The sequence below is a fragment of the Pyricularia grisea genome (genome assembly GCF_004355905.1).
Source record: "Pyricularia grisea strain NI907 chromosome Unknown Pyricularia_grisea_NI907_Scaffold_2, whole genome shotgun sequence".
Taxonomy (NCBI): domain Eukaryota; kingdom Fungi; phylum Ascomycota; class Sordariomycetes; order Magnaporthales; family Pyriculariaceae; genus Pyricularia; species Pyricularia grisea.
Window position 1 is genome coordinate 2749342 of NW_022156717.1, and position 17089 is coordinate 2766430.

Below are 17089 nucleotides of genomic sequence, written 5' to 3' on the forward strand. Positions count from 1 at the left end.
AAGAGAGTAGAGTATCAGAGGTTTGCGGCCACGGGTGTGTGTGGCTCCCCAGTAGAATCTCAATCCAGTGTTCGTGTTAGTGATTACAATACATTGAGCCCATTTGCCAAGAACACCGCAAATGATGCACGACCCTCAGGATAACCATCAAATTTGGTTCGTGTATTTCTAGAAGCTCTATGGTTTACTCTAAAGCTTTTATCGATGCAATAATTTTCATGTAGTGCTGGAACCATTGGATGGCCGCACAAGACTGGAGGTATCTCCTTCACACAACTGAACACGGTGCACGGCCCTAGGCTGTGGTACTTGGTGGCCCTCTCCGACTATGTCCCCTGTCTGCACCATTTCTTTGACCAGTACAGTACCTAAGAGTCTACTATCCACCCATCTGTAAACTCCGACGTGCTTCGAAAATTCTATTTTTTCTTCTTCTTCTAAACAACACCCATTTGGCGCATCAATCAAAGTCCTTGTTTGAAGAAAGGCTTGGGGTTCTACGTCCCGCCGGCCCGTCCAAACCCCCACCAATCCGGCCTGTGAAGCTTGGGCTGTGTACATCCATGTGTTGCATCGGGACGGCCCCATTGGCGATGCCGAGGCCGCGTGGCATCTCCAGGCCCGCCGAGCGCGACTCGCCGTTGCCGTACATCAGGTACTGCGCGCCCAGGAACAAGTCGCAGGCGGCCTGGAACATTCCACAGACCTTGAAGGCCGTAGGTATCTCGGTCGTCGAGGTGAAGAACCAGTACATCTTCATGGCGTCTCCCATGATCCAGCTGATGACCACCGACGGCCGGAAGCCCTTGCAGGACCGGGACCGGGCGTTAGCCGCCATCTGCGGAAGGGGAAGCGTCGCCTCCACCGCAAGACCTATGTAGCCGATCGTCGGGGAGTATATGTCGTAGAGAAATCGAATCGGCGAGACGACTAGCTCGAGGATCGTGAGGGCGATGAAGAAGTAGAGGATGAACTGCCAATAACTGTTTTGACCCCAAACGCGTAGAACGTTAGCTATGGGTAACGCCCAATGCTGTCGAGTAAAGCGATATAAAGGACTTGTATATCCAACTCACGGCTTGTGTGACCTCCACTGCCAAAAATTATACGGTCTTGGCTGGCCGCGAAACCCATCTTGAGCGCCAGTGAAGGGAAGCGCCGCCTCGCCGCCCTTGTGTGCCGGTCCTGGCCTGTTGTCGAGTGCGATCTTGAGCAGGAGAGCCTGCACAGCTATCATGACAAACGCCTGGACCAAGAGCGCCTTATCGAATTGGGCACCAGGGTAGTAGAATATCCTAGGATCGATCGCAGTCGAGTGTCAGCGCGAGGCAGGGGACTAACATGTTCGTTCCATTGCAAAAAAGAGCCCCTCTCACCTCAGCAACGACGCCACGATCATGATCAGGGGGATGTCCAGACTGAATCCAGCGCTGCTCTTCTGGCGGTGCATCGCGAGGGCCTGGTCGCTGTAGGACAAGATGGGCGAGAGGACAAGAAATAGCGGTGCGGCAAAGCCTGTAAAGGCCGTGAGCCACGACATGTCGGCGGGGAGGGGGTGGAGCGCCTGCGCGCGTCGCGATGGTTTGGTTCGAAGTGCTGCACTGGTTCCGGAATTGAGCGCTGCTTGATGTTTTAGGCGAAAGGGTGCAGGGAAATATTTGGTCGTCCCCAGTGCCAAACTGTCCAGTACACACAGGGAAGGAGTGTTTGGTGAATCAGTACTTAAGTGGACTGGTCGCCGAGTAAGTTGCCTAAAAAGGTTCTCTAGTAAGACACCGAAGCATTAGAGAATGAATAGGTACGCAATGCAGTATGAAAAGAAAAGACTCTTTTAAAGAAAGTCAAGAAATGAGTAGGAAATCTCTGTCTACGTGCAGCACAAACCACAAAACAACAATCCAAAAAAAAAGTTCTATTGTCTCCCGCCGAGATGCAATTTCCAGTGCTCACGCAGAGGATCAATCAATCAATCGGATCAAGTGCCAAGCTCATCCCCTGTAAGCCTTTAAGGACACGACCCGTCTAAAGTCTCCGCCACGCCTTACCCGATCGACCCAAGTAGCAATGCCAGGGTCCAATTAAGCTTGAGTTGTAGCCAATTGCCAGTGCTGAAGCTTTGCACATACTCCCAGCATATTCATGTACAGGGTAGGTCCAGGCAGGAGTAATGCTATACTACAACATAGCATCCTCGACTCATCACAGCACAACTATCCAGTACCAAAGACTGTTACTACCCCTGAGCTCCCTCCAACGCAAAATTGGTTCCCCCATCCACCCTCCCTCCACGCCAGACAGCTCATGATATTCTTGCGTCCCTTTTCCTTCCCATCGCGCCCGACCGCCCGCCTCCTCCGCTCCCCAACCCCATTCGCAGCCGCACCCCACGGGACCTTGAGCGTGGCGACGACCTCACCAGTGAGAAGATCCCAAGCCCAGACCTTACCGTCCTGATCAGCGGTCTCATCCACGCCAACATCGCAGCTGAGCTCGTCGCCGGTGACGACGAACCTCTCCCCGGCGCCCAGCAAGCTCTGCACGCGGAGGCTCTCGTTCCGCCACCTACCCTCTGCGCGGTACGTGCGCAGACAGGTCCCCGCGGCGCGGTCCATGAGGCGCAGGGAGCTGTCTAGCGAGCCGACGAGGAGTGCGTTGCCGTCGCGCGAGAGGCAGAGGCTGGTGACGCTGGGGCCGACGACGTCGACGACGCACCGGCCCATGCGGACGTCGTAGGTGCGGACGCGGCCGTCGACGCTGCCCGTCACGACTTCTGCGTCGCGGACCGCCAGCGCCGAGATGCCGTCGCGCGAATCCGTCAGCGTCTGGATCGGCTTGGATCCGTTGCCGCCGCCCTTGCAGTCCCAGAGCTTGACCGTCGTGTCGAAGCCGCCGCTGACGAGGACCGAGTCGCCGTCCCCGCCGAACGCGACGCAGTTGACCCGGCTCGTGTGCCCGTCGTTGCCGAACCGCCGCAGCGTCGTCGCCGTCGCCACGTCCCACAGGAAGACGGTGCGGTCGCCGCCGCTCGAGGCGAAGCGTGCATTGTCCCCCGCCACCGCGAGGGATAGCACCTCGTACCCGTGCGCAGAGTAGGTCTGGATCAGACGGCCTTCTGGTAGGGATCCATCGGCTGCAGAGGTCGTTGGCTGTGGATTATACAGTCGGATGGAGCGGTCTGCTGAGCCGGTGAGAATGTATGTGCCTGGAGATGCTGAGTACGCGACAGCATGGATGGGGCCTTTTCGGGGGGGTTTTTTTTTTCTAGTCAGCGATCAAGCTTTTCGATTTTCTTTCGGATTCTTTGATATCAGTACTTACCATTGGAGCCTACAAGCTGCGACACAGGCTTCCCAGGAAATGCCATGATATCGCTTGACTACTCCATCCCGTGTAGTCCAAAAATGCTCTTTTGAGCTTTGAGATATGGGGACTAAACTCAAAAGGTGAAAGCACGCGTAGTCACCTCTATCAGTGACATAGAAGGACTGAATTTGAGAATCCACGTAGACAAATTTCTGGATGCAAAAGTTGAATGTAATTTGAAGTTTGCGCTGCTCACGTGATTATGGTTCAGAGAAACACACTTAAAATTCAGTTCAATTCAAGGCCTTGTTTGCAATTTGATTCATGATTATTCACGGAATCAAAATAATCGGGTTCGTCCTTGAATCCACCGTCACAGGAACTTCAAACAAAAGTAGTTTTCACAAACCAGACATGATTTCATGTAGTCTAGAATTTATATTGAGCCTGTTTCTCATTGGCAACGGCCATGTAGCCAGGTGTGGGTCCTGGAGTATTACGTGGGTATTTGACGTACAAAAGATTATGTGAAGAAGAAAAAAAAAAGAATAGAAAACGAAAATCAACCCAACTTTTGTCTACCGCATAAATTTCTTTACTCTTTCAGAGGCTTGTAAAGCTTGGTCTTGATCCACGACATCAACGCGTTGTCTCCCCATTCTTCCCAACTTTTCCACAACTCGTCGTCCAGTTTGCTGAAACCTTGGCGACGGCAGCACTTCATCACTTCCCTGGCAACAACAAGGGAGGCGTCCTGGACCCTGTCGATGCGGGGGTAGATCAGACCCGTGGCGATCTCATCGGCATTCAGGCAGTTGGCAAGGGCCTCGGCCGAAGTGTAGACCATCTCGTCAGTGACCCTGCTGGCCTTGGCGAGAATGGCACCCAGTCCGATACCCGGGAAGACGTAGACGTTGTTGCCCTGGTTAGGATAGTACGTCGTTGCGCTGTCACCGTTCTTGACGGTGTGAGGTGCGAAGGGAGAACCCGAGGCGAAGATGACGGTTCCGTCAGTCCAGTCAATGGCTTGGCTGAAAGTGCACTCAGCTTTTGTGAGGGGGTTGCTGAGAGGGAACAGGATGGGGCGGCGGTTCCTGTGACCAGCAGCGTCGACGCTAGCCTTGAGACCGCGGACGATGCTCTCGGTGAAGACACCGAACGTGGCAGTCAAACCAACCAGAGCACTAGGGCGAGCAAACTCGATCACATCCTCCAGGGTCTGGAACTGATGGCCGTTGTTGTCATCCCTGGCGAAGTAGCGCTTGTGGGAAGGAAGCTTGGCTCCGTCGAACCTGTCGCGAGTGATAAGTCCCTTGGTGTCGACAAGGTAGAACTTTTCCTTAGCCTCCTGCTCGGACATTCCGTGAGCATGACGGTAATAGTCGACCTATATTTTCAAAGCTAGTTAGCATTCAGTACTCGATAATGGTCGCATCATGACCGGGGAAAGAGGAATAAGCGGAGCACATGCCAGTTGACGTGCCACGCCTGCGCCAGCACTCCCTGCGCCCATAAAGACAAGACGTTGCTCCTCGACCGGGACATTGCTCAGCTTGACGGCATTGATATATCCGGCGAGAACCACGGCTCCGGTACCCTAGATCAGGGGTAAGTATTAAGGTTAGTATGCATACTAAACACCAAACGCACACGAACCACGCACGAACCATGCGCATGACTCGCGCAAAAATTTCTACACCTCAAAACTAAGGGGCCATACCTGAATGTCATCGTTGAACATGCAGTTCAGCTTGGGGTCGAATCGGTAGCGGTCCAGGTAGTTGAAGGCCTTCTCCGTCTCGAAATCCTCAAACTGGACAACCATGTTGGGGTACACCTCCTTGATGGCGCTCATAACCTCGTCGCAGAAGTCCTGCTGCTCCTGGACCGAGGGGCGCTTGGCGCGCAGACCAAGGTAGAGAGGATCGCGCAGGTTCTCCTCCTGTTATGTCTTTGGTTAGACCGCGGGAACTCTTCCAGATCCGACTTTTGGGGAGAAGGACTCACGTTGTTGGTGCCACAGTCGATGACGATGGGCAACTGCTTGGAGGGGTGGATACCAGCCGCGGCAGTGTAGAGCGCAAGCTTTCCGATGCTGATGCCGACACCGTTGATACCGAGGTCACCCAGACCCAAGATACGAGAACCGTCCGTGATGACGCAGATCTCGGGGTTGGGGTATGGCCAGTTGGCCAGCATGGTCTTGATGGACTTTCGCTGCTTAATCGAAATATACAAGGCCTCCGGACGGGTAAACAGGGAAGAGTACTGCGATTTGTCAGTTTCCTGCTATACGACACCGAGGATCAACACACTGCTGGAAGGGATTTTGTACGTACCTGGAGACAGACATCTCCGATGGTCGGCGTGTAGACGAGCGGCATGAGCTCGCGCACATTGTCCATCAAGAGCCTGTAAAAGAGGTCGATGTTGGAGGATTTGAGGCTCGACAGGTAAAGATACCTGTCCACGTTGGTAGAGCGCGTGCGGATCATCTTCATGGCGCGGGCGCAGGCAATATCCTCGGTCTCCATGGTGTGGGGGAGGAGACCAGTGAGGTTCTTGGAGACCCGCTCCTCAGGGGTGAACATCAGACCTGTCATGGTTGAGATGAATGTCAGCAGCTCGTCTTCGGATGGATGAGACGACGGAGCTTGAAAGCGTGCAAGAACTCTTGCGCAAAAAAAGCTCACTCACCCTTGTTCCACATGGGCTCCCTGAGGACCTGGTAACCTGCCGCCTGCGACATTGGGGTGTACTCGGTCTTGATAGCCTGTTGAACGGGAGCGGGAGTTGTGTTGCTGTAGCCACGGAGTGTGTCGAGGTTCGCCATCTTGATGCCCTCTTCTATTTGGGCAATGTCTATGGCAGTGGTGGGAGCAGCTTGGTTCATTATGGTAGACCGTCTGGAGACAGAGGTCCTATTTGATACCGAGTAGCGGGAAGCAGAACGACCCGAACGGGAGGCAGTGGAAGGTGAGGCTGATCGAGGCGTCGAGACTAAATCTGAGCTCGCAGAAGAGTGTGAGTAGGAAGCCATGGGGACCATTTCAAGAAGAAAAGGAGACGAGGGAGAAAGAAAATTAATGAAAACAAGTGACGAGTCGCGGTCAATAAAAAGGAAGGGGGACAAGGTACACGAGGTTATTTTTAAAATAAATAAAAAATCGAACGACGAGAAGTAGTCGGGATGTCGTGTGGGCAGCGGGACGTTCTGACTTTCTTTTAATACAACGCGGGAAAACCCTGGTTGGGCATACCAAGGGGCAGTGAGCTTTTGTGGGGCACTTTAAAGAAGCACTAGGGAGAAGTTTTGAAATGTTTCACCACCTTACAGGAACCGATGCGCCTAGAGAATGAACGTATCAAGCTGCGATCCTCACTGTCATCAAGAAGCTGCTTTGGGGGGGCAGGCTTCTTTGGTTTCTTTTATGTATGTCGAGGGGCGTGTATGTGGTTGCTTATTAAATCCTCAACACAATGTACGGAGTACTGTATTTGGTACGTATTATGTATGTAATACACAAGTAGAGAGTAAGGAATTCCTGACACGAACACACATCACGAGGCCGTTGACCGGGGCTTTTTATGATCGGATCCGGTATCCTATCTTTTTTTTTTTTTTTGCTGAGGTAGGGGCGTCTCGCGCAATAAGACAAGCCACAAAGTCGATCGCTTGACGCCTGCCGCCTTGGTGTGAGGGCTGACAACAACGCAGGGGAAAAAAAAAAAAAAAAAGGAAAAAAAAAAAGAAAGAAAAAAAGAAAAGAGCTAACCTTTCCAGGGTACATTTCGCAGCTTGCTAGCTACCCGACGAAGCGCATTCTGCTAGCAACAGCCTTGCAGGTACCTGCAGGGGTCCGACCCTTTTTGGACCTCCGCAAATATTTAGTGGAGCCATGTCCTACCTATCCACCTAGGCTGTCTGTCCCTGGGGACGGACACTGGTGGGGATGCTCGGTGAGGGTCAGGGACTGGAGAGGATTGAGTCTTGATCCAAGAGCTCCGCTTTCGGGAGTTTGTTGCAACGCAATCAAATCAAGTTTACCATTATTGGGTTCCTACCGAGTTTTCTTCCAATTGTCTGACGGAAAGATTGCGATGTTCTCTTCTGGTTCGGAGTTCTCACTCAATTGATTTACCCAAATAACATACTGCATAAGGGGGCTCGAGGAACGGCATCCTATTCCGAAACATTGGCTGGCTATTCGTAACGTGCGAGGGGATCTACCGTGGCCAGTCCTGCTAGTGAAGCTACAAGCTCCCGTCGATCTGAATTGTTACGTCCTTTAAACAAAGTCCTTTTTTTTTTTTTTCTCGTAAAAGTTTATGCCCAATTACTTCGTAGTTTCTTTCCCTGACCTCGTGCACGGCTTGACAGCGGAGCTTGTGGTATCTCGTACGTAAGAGTATGGAGACCTAGAGCAATCTCTTCAGCAAATAATCTAACAATAACTTCAGCACAACCCGCTAAAATACAGAGAAGAAACCGAGAAAGAATAAAAAAGATTAAAGGTAGGTAGCCCACAAGCCGGTCTGCGCAAACGTCGAAACAGGGGATGAGAAGCCGGGAGCTTATTTGACCAATTAACAAGGCTCAATTGCTCTTAGAACTTTAGAACAATGGGACGGTGGAGCTCCGCGTGTCGTCCCGATCCCCAACAACTCCACTCTAAAGGCTACCTACATTCGACATCCATTTTGAAGAAGTAAGTCATCTTGAACATCTCTCCACATTCCCAATTCTATCCATAGTCCCAAGCCGATGGGTTTTACCACGTCGGTCTAGGATGCATTGATTAGTTGTCTCTATAGTAACATTGTTGTTCTTTCATCAATTATGGTTTATGCAAAGTGTTTATCACTTCTAACTAGAAAAAAAAAGCTCACATTTGTAGTGTGGACCTTATGCGCTGGCATATCGGAGAGAGAGAGAGAGAAAAAAAAACAAAAGTGCCAACGTTTGGCTTCATAACACAAAGCCAACTATTCAAACCCAATTCACAAGCGATCGTCAACGTCCAAACAGCTTGGGCGTGAGATTTCAAACAGCTTTTCCCCGACTTTTCCCGATATTGAAGTGGGCGGCAGGGATGCGGCTCATGGGATGACAGGGGCCCCCGTTGGGCTGCCACCCAACCCAAAATGTTCGGACGAACACCCCTGAACGAAAAGGGGAAAAAAATGGAAAAGAATCCAGAAGAAGATGAAGACGAAGCAAAAATCGATGGACAACAATAGGTCCGGAAGAGGCAGGGACACGCGACACTCTCTACGGAGTACGTGCGCACCTCCGGAATACTACAGAGTATGTACTTCGTCGCTCTAACTAACAACGTACAAACTCAAGCTTACTATACTCCGTACTTCGTATGTACCAAAGGTACCTTTTTGTGAGGGCCCCTTGCCTGCCATGTTCTGACCACCCAGTCTAGTCCACAGTAGCTTGTCAACTTGCATAAACACATCCCTTCACCGATGATCAACTCGAGAAAAAAAAAAGGTATACGTAACTCTTCCCAACAAGTTTCTGGTTCCGATCTAATTACGAAGTAATAAGCGTCCCAAAATTGTCCTCGGAGCACCTGAGAAAAAATATCGGGACAACGGTCCGCGCTCGGCGGTGATATCCGACCAGAAATCTTTTCCTCTTTGTGTTATCAAGGCTCCACCATGTTTTGGACCTGGACAACCCGCCAGCCAAGCTCTTGTTGCACCCCTTGTTTGTATCAACCGAGTTCTGGGGGCGTAGAGAGTAAGGGCACTGGCGGGCTGACTTTTTTTTTTTTGAATTATTTTTTCTCCCTCGCATTGCGCCCGTTACGGGGGCGCCGGCAGAACCGACCTTCAAATCTGGATAGAAAAGCAAACTCGATTTTTCGTTCTACAGTACTAAATCATTGTTCCAATCTGACTGCGGCTAAAGGTCATCATGGCAACAAAAAAAAGTCCCACTTTGAACATTGCTTGATCGGCGCTTTCTTTCCTTCCCTCCCCCTCCCGTTGCCATTTTTTTTTTCTCTTTGTTTTTTCCATCCCGTCCCGTTGGTAAACGTACCATGGCGTAGTCAGGAACATCTCCAGCTTCCGTGTCTGAGCCATTTGCACGAAATTGCCTCCTAGCTTCGATCTTGCCAAGACCTTTGTCGTACTCCGTAGGGCACGGCTAACCCCATTGTGTGCATGGGGGAGGGGGGGGACAGTTTTCCCCAAAGCTTGCAAATGATCTACTTATCAACAAATGTGCTCTTTGGTCTTTGCCTTGGCTTGTACCGTGGAGAGAAAGACGGTCCTTTCTAGGCTATCCTGACATGGTCAAACAACTCATCAAAACTGACAGGATGTGTACCACATACCAAGTATACGGCGATAGGCCTGAGTCTTTGGCCCCACTCGACCAACGAACAAACTCTGTCCATCAAAATCTGTTTTGGGTAATTATTTCAGATCTTGATCAAGCCAAAGTTGAGATGATCCTTCGTGGGGGGGTCTCGACGGGGAGATCTCGACATGGAGCCAGCCGTCCGGAACGAAACCGGTTTCTTGGCACGAATAACAGTCGTCTCGGCCGATAGAATGTGCAACTCCTCCGTATCTGATAGCACCCCCAAATCAAGCCACTTTGAGACGCCACAACATCCACAAGTCAAGCAAAACGCACCCTGGAAAGATTCGTATGGTAATGGAGCTTCCTCGCTACCTTGCTTTTTTTTCTTCTTCTTTTTTTTTTTTTTACCCCGGCTGTGGTTCCAGCTCTCATCCCCTCAAAGCACTAGACTTATCATTTCAGTAACAAATCCCACAAAGCCTCCTTCTCGATGTAGTCATGGTGGATAATGTTGACAAGCCACAAGTCAGCCCGCAGCGACTCTAGCAGCTTCTCGCTCGGGGAGTCCTTGCCATACACCTTCGCCCACTCTGCCCAGATTCCAAACGCCTCCTCGCTCCAGGCCCGGAAGCTGACCTCCTCGATGATAGTCGGTGTGACAATCTCCTTGCCAGGGAAAACGCCCCAAGTCACAGCGTTTGTACTGCTACCGCTGGGGAGTGGCTGCTCATCCTCAATTCCGTTACCCGTGGGGGCGCCATCAGGGGCATCGCCGCCGCCATCTGAGGATTCGAAATCTCCCTTGGCATTGCTAGCGTAGAAACAGACAATGTCCTTTTCACGCAGCAGCTTTTCGCGCAGCTCCTTCCAATCCTTGTTCGGCAGGAACATCTCGACAAAGGCTTTCTGAAAGACGAACCCATTCTGCGGACCCCAGCCAAATGTCCTGTCGTTGGACCTTAGACCGTTGACAGCAGGCTGACTGGCGACGGTCCACCATCCGCGCGAATTGAGCGCCAACAGCGTGTCGCGGATGGTCTCGGTCTCTGCGTTAAACTCCTCCTCGCTCCATGGGATTGCGGGCAATTCACCTTTCAGGTGGCGCATGAATATGTTGCTAACATCCTCCACTGTAGCCGGTCTACCCCAGAGCTGAACGGCTTGTGTCCCTGACATGTGCAAGCTGACTCCGTAGCCATCGATTTCACCGTAAGCGGGCGAACGGGCGTCACCCCATCTTCCGTTGGGGTAGTCATCCCAAGTTGCCTCCCTACCCAAGACGCCCTCGCCCTCGGAGATGGCGAGGGTGTTGGCGCGGCTGTTGATTGCCTGTGCGGGCACACTGGCTTCAAATCCGGTAGCCTCGTAGTCTGGGTGGGAGGCTGGGCGGCCACTGCTGACGATGACACGGTTCCGCGGATCGGACCCGATAGTCGACTGTCTCCTGGAGCCGGCGTGTGTCGGCGGGTGAAGTGACGAGGCTGATACATGGTCGTTGACTGGTGTTGCGCCGTTTAGATGGATAGACGGTACAGCTACGTCATCCAAGACGGCGACCTCATCGTCATCTGGTGTACTGGGTGGGATGAGGTTTGTGCGTTCGACAATGAATGAAACGGCCTTCTCCAGGTTAAGTGTGTAAAAATGGAAGCCTTTGGGGCCAGAGCTTCTGTTCTTGACCTCTTTGACTTGGTCAACCAATTCACTGATGATATCCACTCCAACTTTCTTAACCTGCTCATCGTCCTTCTTCACCGCATCTAGACGTGCCATAAGGGGATCCGGGATCTTGGCATGGCTGAGCTTAGTCGTCCTTTTGATCATCTGGTAGTTTTGGATGGGCATCAATCCTGGTATGATGGGGATGTCCTTGAACGCGCCACTTGGATGCTCTCTCAAGGTCCTCTCAAAATTGTCATATGCGCTGATATCAAAGAAGAGCTGCGTTATTATGAAGTCTGCGCCGGCCTGCGTTTTTTCTACTAAATATGGCAGGTCGTGCTCCAGACTCTGGTTCGTCGGATGGCTTTCCTCGGCGTGACCCTCGGGATAGGCGGCAACACCGACGCAAAAGTAGTCGCCATGATTCCGCTTTATGTACCGAACCAGATCGATTGCCCAAGTAAATTCGTTGACATCTCCCTCCGAGTCGTCGGCTATGGCGTACTCGCCCGGACGAGGAGGGTCACCCCTGAGTGCCAAGATATTCCTGATACCCAAGGCTTTGGCATCCTCCAGTGCTTTGTCAATCAGCTTTCGGCTCATGTTTGTGCAAGTAAGGTGCAAACATGTGGTTAAAGCAAGTTCTCGCTGGCAGATCTCTGCCAACTCTAGAGACTTTTGAGCAGTTGAACCACCAGCGCCCCAAGTGACATTGACAAAGAGGGGACGAAGGGCGCGAGCCATTCGGTCGAGACGATCTCGCAGGTTGGAGAAACCCATGGCTGTCTTTGGAGGGAAGAACTCCAGCGAGAAGTAAGACGAGTCTGGCGGCAATGCCGCTATCTTGTCTGTGATCTTGTCCATGATGCTAACTGATGAACTGTGATGGCTTGGGACTGTGCTCAATGGCGAAAGAGTCGAATTGACTAGTATGAGATGGGTAGGAAGGGGCAATCAATTTGTATGCACAACAAATAGTGCTTGCCCCAAATCCGTGTTGGACAAGCCTGAGGCTGAAGATATGGTAACTTCGAGGGCCAAATTCCTTGTTGGATGCTAACTCGAGTCACGAGGTGCGACTGGATCTGCGATTGAAAACTGATGCGGGGCACCGACACAGGCGAGGGGTATAACTTTTTTGGTCTATTTTAGAAAAAAAAAAACCCCCCAGTAAGTTGGATTGTTGTTATGACGACAAATGAGAAGAAATTAAGGGACAACAATAACTCCTTTGCATCTGCAACCGGCAGGATTGTCCGTGAAGTGAAAATTGAGAAGAGGAAAAAATCAGACATTAGAGGAGGGGGTAAAAAGTCGCCTGTGACGTGGATCTATACCAAATCCAACTATCTTCGCCCCCTACTCTGTAAATGTGCTCGCTCGGCAGTTGCCGTCAATCACACCAGACTTGCGATGATTGCTGAAGAGCACTTGACCCCACAGTGCTTTTATGGGTGATACATTGCCCGCACATGGTTACCCATTGCCAACTGATGATATACCTGGCATGGTATCACTTGATAGACATTGTGTACCTACCTAATTATTGTGAAATACTGCAAGTATTTGCCTAGGTACTTACCTAAGGTACTTACTGACATACCTAGATTTTTATGATACCGTGGATGCTTGGCCATTCTGGGGAATGTCTTTTTTGATATCAAGGCGAACATCCATCCTCCAATACCACCATCAAGTCAAAGCTAGCCAAGAAGCCGCCTGCCAGGTCAGTCTTGTTCTTCCTCTATTGGACGCAACACTTGAAAGAAAACTTGGGCTGGCTGATTCTTCTAAATTGAATCCAGGCATGCATTGTCTCATGCCGCTATGTTTGAAATTGAAGAATTTAGGGGTAGTGAATCGCTTTCTCCAGATACACACTTTTGAAACAGCTAATTATCAGTCAGATGTATACAAGAAAAAAAGTTCAGGGAAATCCGTTCGAAGGTAAAGTGTTCAGAAACTTATAAATGCCATGATCCTCATCATTTATAACCATTGACCGGAACGTAGCTTTGTCAGTAGACATAGCAGTCCACAGGTAAGGTTGTATTAGATTACCAGATAACTGTTGTCATCGCTACAGACTCGGCAGTGCAAGGAACATATGAAAGACATACCTTTTACCTCTATGGAAAACCGTCGAGTATGACGGCAAGGATATTTTCCGGGAAGACCGCAACTACTTGCAAGATTCAGGAGTCGTCTAGCGCAAGTTTATATATATTCCAAGTCAAAGGAAGCATATCCAGGGGAGAGAATGTCCAGATCTTGTTTCAGGTCATCATCGGCTCATGGCAGCCACGCAAATGGGGCTCTCGGGATGATGGTTTTATACAAGGGCAATTTAGAGGAGTTAATCTCGACATCACTGTCCCATATCGGCAGTACCATTGAGTGCGAAGTTGCGGGCTGACTGTCGATTTGTTTTATGATTGGGATCTGTGGCCGTGGTGAGAAAAGAGAAGAGTCTCAGAATTCAACACTGCAGTCGATCGCAGACTAAGAACGAAAAAAAAAAAAAAAAAATCCAAGGGCCCACCAGGGAGTGGTTTCTGCCATGGCGCTAATTTCACCGCCTGGTACGTTTCTGAGCCGTTGAGCGGGGCTACGCCTCAATTCTGCACAAATCATATGCGTAGTTTGATCAACCGAGTGGAGAACCCTGACTACCTCAGAGCAGGTAGAGGGGGATGGTTAGTGTTAGGTAAGCCAAGGTCCTCACAGTCGTCAGAGGCGTCAGAGAAAAAGTGCAGTGGAGCGCGCTTCTCCAATGCGCGCTGCGGGCAAGCCAGCCATGGATCCGATGTCTTTGCTGGGCTGGACTGGGCTCACTCACTGGCTGGCTGGCTCCAGTATTTGTGAAGGCCACCACTTGGGGTTGCAAAGCAAAGAAAAATTGACCCCCAATCCTGACAACACAAAGTCTGCAACGCATCGATCTTTTGGTTCTGATTAAAAACTTCAAGACCATTTCCTGCATCACAAAAAAAAAAAAGATAGATACCCAAAGACTCACTTCCACACTTCGCTCCAAATTTCATCCGTATAGCAATTTTATCAGCTAGCCCCCGTCCGCCCAAAGAAAACACAAGCTCTCATCCGACCGACGCACACTTCAATTCGACTACGGCCATCCAGTACCTCCTTAACCAAAAATTACGACCACACTCGATCAACCGAACCAAGGCGGCGCCACGCAAAAAAAGCAGGCCTACAACATTTATATCGCGATAAACCATAACACCCTTACAGGCCCGCAACGATCCCACGATTTCCCGCACGTTGATGCACTGAATTAGAATTCAGTTGCATATCACAGCATCACGATTGTCGGGCTCCAAACAGGCTTGCAACACTGCTGCGATCTGGAGCGTCCCGAGGTGCCCCCTTTCCCGGATAGATCGAGGCCGAGTCGCGATTGAGAGGACAGCTTTTGCGAGGAGGAGAGTCGGCTACTCGAGGACGCCCTCAGTACATTCTTTCTAGTCGCATTCCCACGGCCCTTCGCCCTTTGTCTTCATGGATAACCTATGGAGTCGCCGGACACAGTATGTAACCCCCTGCATTGTGCTAATGCGGAGCTCCTCTTTGTGGTTGCATCCAATCTCCGCGAGCCGCCCCCAGTCGTGGCTTTCAACCATACGGGCTGCCTTTACTGACAAAATTACCAACCCCCCCCCCTCTAACAGCTCCAGCAAGCTTTCGCTCTCCACAGCCAGCGGCGGCAACAGTGACACTTCATCCCATCCCGCGAACGCAGCCACCCGCAATGGCTCTTTCTCCAGGCGCCTGGGCGGTGACAGCTCAGCGCACGGCGGCAAGGCCCAGACTCCGTTCAACTCGGCCATGACGCCCGGAGGCACCCTCATGTCACCGGGCCTCGGCGGCGCCAGCAGCGCCTTCGGCCTAGGTTCTGGCGCGTTCGCCTCCTTTGGGTCGGCCAAGACGCCCAAGTCACCAGGAAACCCGTTCGACGCCGCCATGGGCCTCAGCCAAAAGACCCCTGGGGTGGAAAAGAACGCCAAGGAAGGTGGGCTGGGTGGGGGCAGCACGGGCGTCAAGGCGGCAGCGACGGCCAAGGGCACATCTTCGGCGACGGGAGGGGCCTCACGGCACCCTCTGCGCACGCCGTGGGTATTCTGGTTCCGGCCGCCCATAAGCAAGGCGAACGGCTACATTGAGTACGAAAAGACGCTGCACGCCATGGCGGAGGTGGGCACGGTCGAGGACTTTTTCGCCGTGTATGCGCACCTCAAGCGGCCGTCGACCCTCCCGTTGGTCTCGGATTATCATCTTTTCAAGAAAGACATCCGGCCGATCTGGGAAGACAACGAGAACCGGGCGGGTGGAAAGTGGATCGTGCGGCTCAAGAAGGGAGTGGCGGATCGGTACTGGGAGGACTTGCTGCTGGCTATAGTGGGCGACCAGTTCTCCGACGCCAGCGAGGAGGTCTGTGGTGCGGTACTGAGCGTCAGGAATGGCGAGGATATTTTGAGTGTCTGGGTCCGCAGGGACGGTGGCAAGGTCGTCAAGATCCGGTAGGTTCTCTCCCTAGATTTCGCAAGTGCCGTACTGCCAAGGCCCGTACTGACCAAATTATAACACAGCGAAACTATGAAGCGGATCCTCGGCTTCCCTCCCGACACCAAGATTGAGTGGAAGAGCCACGAAGGGTCCCTCCAACAACGGACTGCACTGGATGAAGTGCGCCGCGAGAGGAACGCCGAGAAGCGCAAACAAAATCAGCAGCAGCAACAGCAGTATGGCAGTGGTCAAGGGGATGACCAGAAGCAACAGCAGTCGCAAAGCCAACAGCAGGGCAGCGGCGCGACTCAATAGTTACAAGCTTTGTCCCTTGCTCGATGACCAAGAGGTATCAGGCATAAAGCTTAGCCGTTTAACATTTCCCCCTCTCGATGATTCTGCCATTTGAGCCCACAATATTTCGTCACGTCATTGATCCGCAGTATACCATTTTCCTACTTTCCACATCCAGGGACTCCCGTGTATTCGTACCATTCTGAAAGCATAACGCTTCGGGTGGGTTTGGCATCTTTGTTGTGTATACTACCAGATCATATGTTTGTTTGAATCACACTGCCTTTTTTTTTGGCGGTCGGCCGAATCTGCTGAGCTGGAGCGAGGAATTTTCTGTGGCGAATGTATGATGGCTATGTATTGTGGTGGATGGGGCAAAGGTGATGGTGGGATGTGGACTTTGCATCATGCTTGGCATAGGGAGATATTCAAAATCATCTCGGATGCATATACCATATACCTTTGTTTGGGCGGGATTCTCTTTGTTGTTTCCTCCCCCATTTCCCATTTCTTGTGCTATGAGCTATGAATTACTTGTTAGCGTATTGAGGCGAAAGCATTCATGTTTCCTGCGGCCTCGGTCTTGCGTTTGTTTTCTTCTCCACTTCTTACTGGTAGTCCAGGTTCCAAACTCGATCGGGGGGGTTACATCGCTTCGACTCCCCGGAGAGCGTTTTCTGTTGTACTTGTACTGTAGGGTCGAGCTCATTGAAATGAATGACAAGGAGAAGCAAAAAAAAAAAAAAGAATGATTCCCGTCAAATTGTTGCCTTTGACAAATATATGGTTGTGTGTGCTGGGCAGGTGTTTATTGGTTATTTGTATGGTTTTGAATATAACGGCCTACTTATTTACGTATTCCTTGTCCTACGTACCTGTACATCTTCCTACGTGGATACCTACCTACCTTCCCAAGTACACACAGGTGGCTGATATCAGAATAATAATAATAAAAACAAAATAAAACCCCCGGGC

General features: G+C 51.3%; 6 protein-coding genes across 6 annotated transcripts; 2 read left to right on the forward strand and 4 right to left on the reverse strand.

The window, feature by feature from the left end:
* Positions 1-159: 159 nt before the first annotated feature.
* PgNI_03390 (uncharacterized protein) lies at positions 160-1892 on the reverse strand. Its single transcript, XM_031123445.1, has 3 exons — positions 1377-1892; positions 1077-1295; positions 160-983 (listed from the first exon to the last, which is right to left on the reverse strand). The coding sequence occupies exons 1-3, from the start codon at positions 1538-1540 to the stop codon at positions 461-463; spliced, it is 906 nt and encodes a 301-aa protein (XP_030984247.1). The 5' UTR covers positions 1541-1892; the 3' UTR covers positions 160-460.
* Positions 1893-2210: 318 nt separating this feature from the next.
* PgNI_03391 (uncharacterized protein) lies at positions 2211-3657 on the reverse strand (the record flags this gene model as incomplete). The annotated part of the gene is made up of 2 exons (XM_031123446.1): positions 3319-3657; positions 2211-3238 (listed from the first exon to the last, which is right to left on the reverse strand). Exons 1-2 carry the CDS (start codon positions 3362-3364, stop codon positions 2211-2213), a joined length of 1074 nt encoding a protein of 357 aa, XP_030984248.1. The 5' UTR covers positions 3365-3657.
* Positions 3658-3721: 64 nt separating this feature from the next.
* PgNI_03392 (uncharacterized protein) lies at positions 3722-6879 on the reverse strand. Its single transcript, XM_031123447.1, has 6 exons — positions 6001-6879; positions 5643-5899; positions 5311-5571; positions 5024-5245; positions 4745-4900; positions 3722-4690 (listed from the first exon to the last, which is right to left on the reverse strand). Exons 1-6 carry the CDS (start codon positions 6350-6352, stop codon positions 3899-3901), a joined length of 2040 nt encoding a protein of 679 aa, XP_030984245.1. The 5' UTR covers positions 6353-6879; the 3' UTR covers positions 3722-3898.
* A 1630-nt stretch (positions 6880-8509) lies between these two features.
* On the forward strand, positions 8510-8859 carry PgNI_03393 (uncharacterized protein; the record flags this gene model as incomplete). Its single annotated transcript, XM_031123448.1, has 2 exons — positions 8510-8615; positions 8807-8859. 2 exons carry the CDS (start codon positions 8510-8512, stop codon positions 8857-8859), a joined length of 159 nt encoding a protein of 52 aa, XP_030984246.1.
* A 1225-nt stretch (positions 8860-10084) lies between these two features.
* On the reverse strand, positions 10085-12157 carry PgNI_03394 (uncharacterized protein; the record flags this gene model as incomplete). The annotated part of the gene is made up of 1 exon (XM_031123449.1): positions 10085-12157. The coding sequence occupies one exon, from the start codon at positions 12155-12157 to the stop codon at positions 10085-10087; it is 2073 nt and encodes a 690-aa protein (XP_030984126.1).
* Positions 12158-14167: 2010 nt separating this feature from the next.
* On the forward strand, positions 14168-16877 carry PgNI_03395 (uncharacterized protein). The gene is made up of 3 exons (XM_031123450.1): positions 14168-14844; positions 14986-15834; positions 15904-16877. The coding sequence occupies exons 1-3, from the start codon at positions 14816-14818 to the stop codon at positions 16133-16135; spliced, it is 1110 nt and encodes a 369-aa protein (XP_030984244.1). The 5' UTR covers positions 14168-14815; the 3' UTR covers positions 16136-16877.
* The last annotated feature ends 212 nt before the right edge of the window (positions 16878-17089 follow it).

Excerpts from the sequence above, each read along its gene's own strand:
- PgNI_03392 (XM_031123447.1), bottom strand. The coding sequence starts at position 6,352 with ATGGTCCCCATGGCTTCCTACTCACACTCTTCTGCGAGCTCAGATTTA. Across the intron at positions 5,572-5,642 it reads TCGGAGATGTCTGTCTCCAG|TACTCTTCCCTGTTTACCCG; the intron begins GTACGTACAAAA and ends GACAAATCGCAG. Across the intron at positions 4,691-4,744 it reads CGCTTATTCCTCTTTCCCCG|GTCGACTATTACCGTCATGC; the intron begins GTCATGATGCGA and ends TTGAAAATATAG.
- PgNI_03395 (XM_031123450.1), top strand. The coding sequence starts at position 14,816 with ATGGATAACCTATGGAGTCGCCGGACACA. Across the intron at positions 14,845-14,985 it reads CTATGGAGTCGCCGGACACA|CTCCAGCAAGCTTTCGCTCT; the intron begins GTATGTAACCCC and ends CCCCTCTAACAG. Across the intron at positions 15,835-15,903 it reads GGCAAGGTCGTCAAGATCCG|CGAAACTATGAAGCGGATCC; the intron begins GTAGGTTCTCTC and ends ATTATAACACAG.
- PgNI_03390 (XM_031123445.1), bottom strand. The coding sequence starts at position 1,540 with ATGTCGTGGCTCACGGCCTTTACAGGCTTTGCCGCACCGCTATTTCTT. Across the intron at positions 1,296-1,376 it reads ATCGTGGCGTCGTTGCTGAG|GATATTCTACTACCCTGGTG; the intron begins GTGAGAGGGGCT and ends GATCGATCCTAG. Across the intron at positions 984-1,076 it reads CAGTGGAGGTCACACAAGCC|TTATTGGCAGTTCATCCTCT; the intron begins GTGAGTTGGATA and ends GGGTCAAAACAG.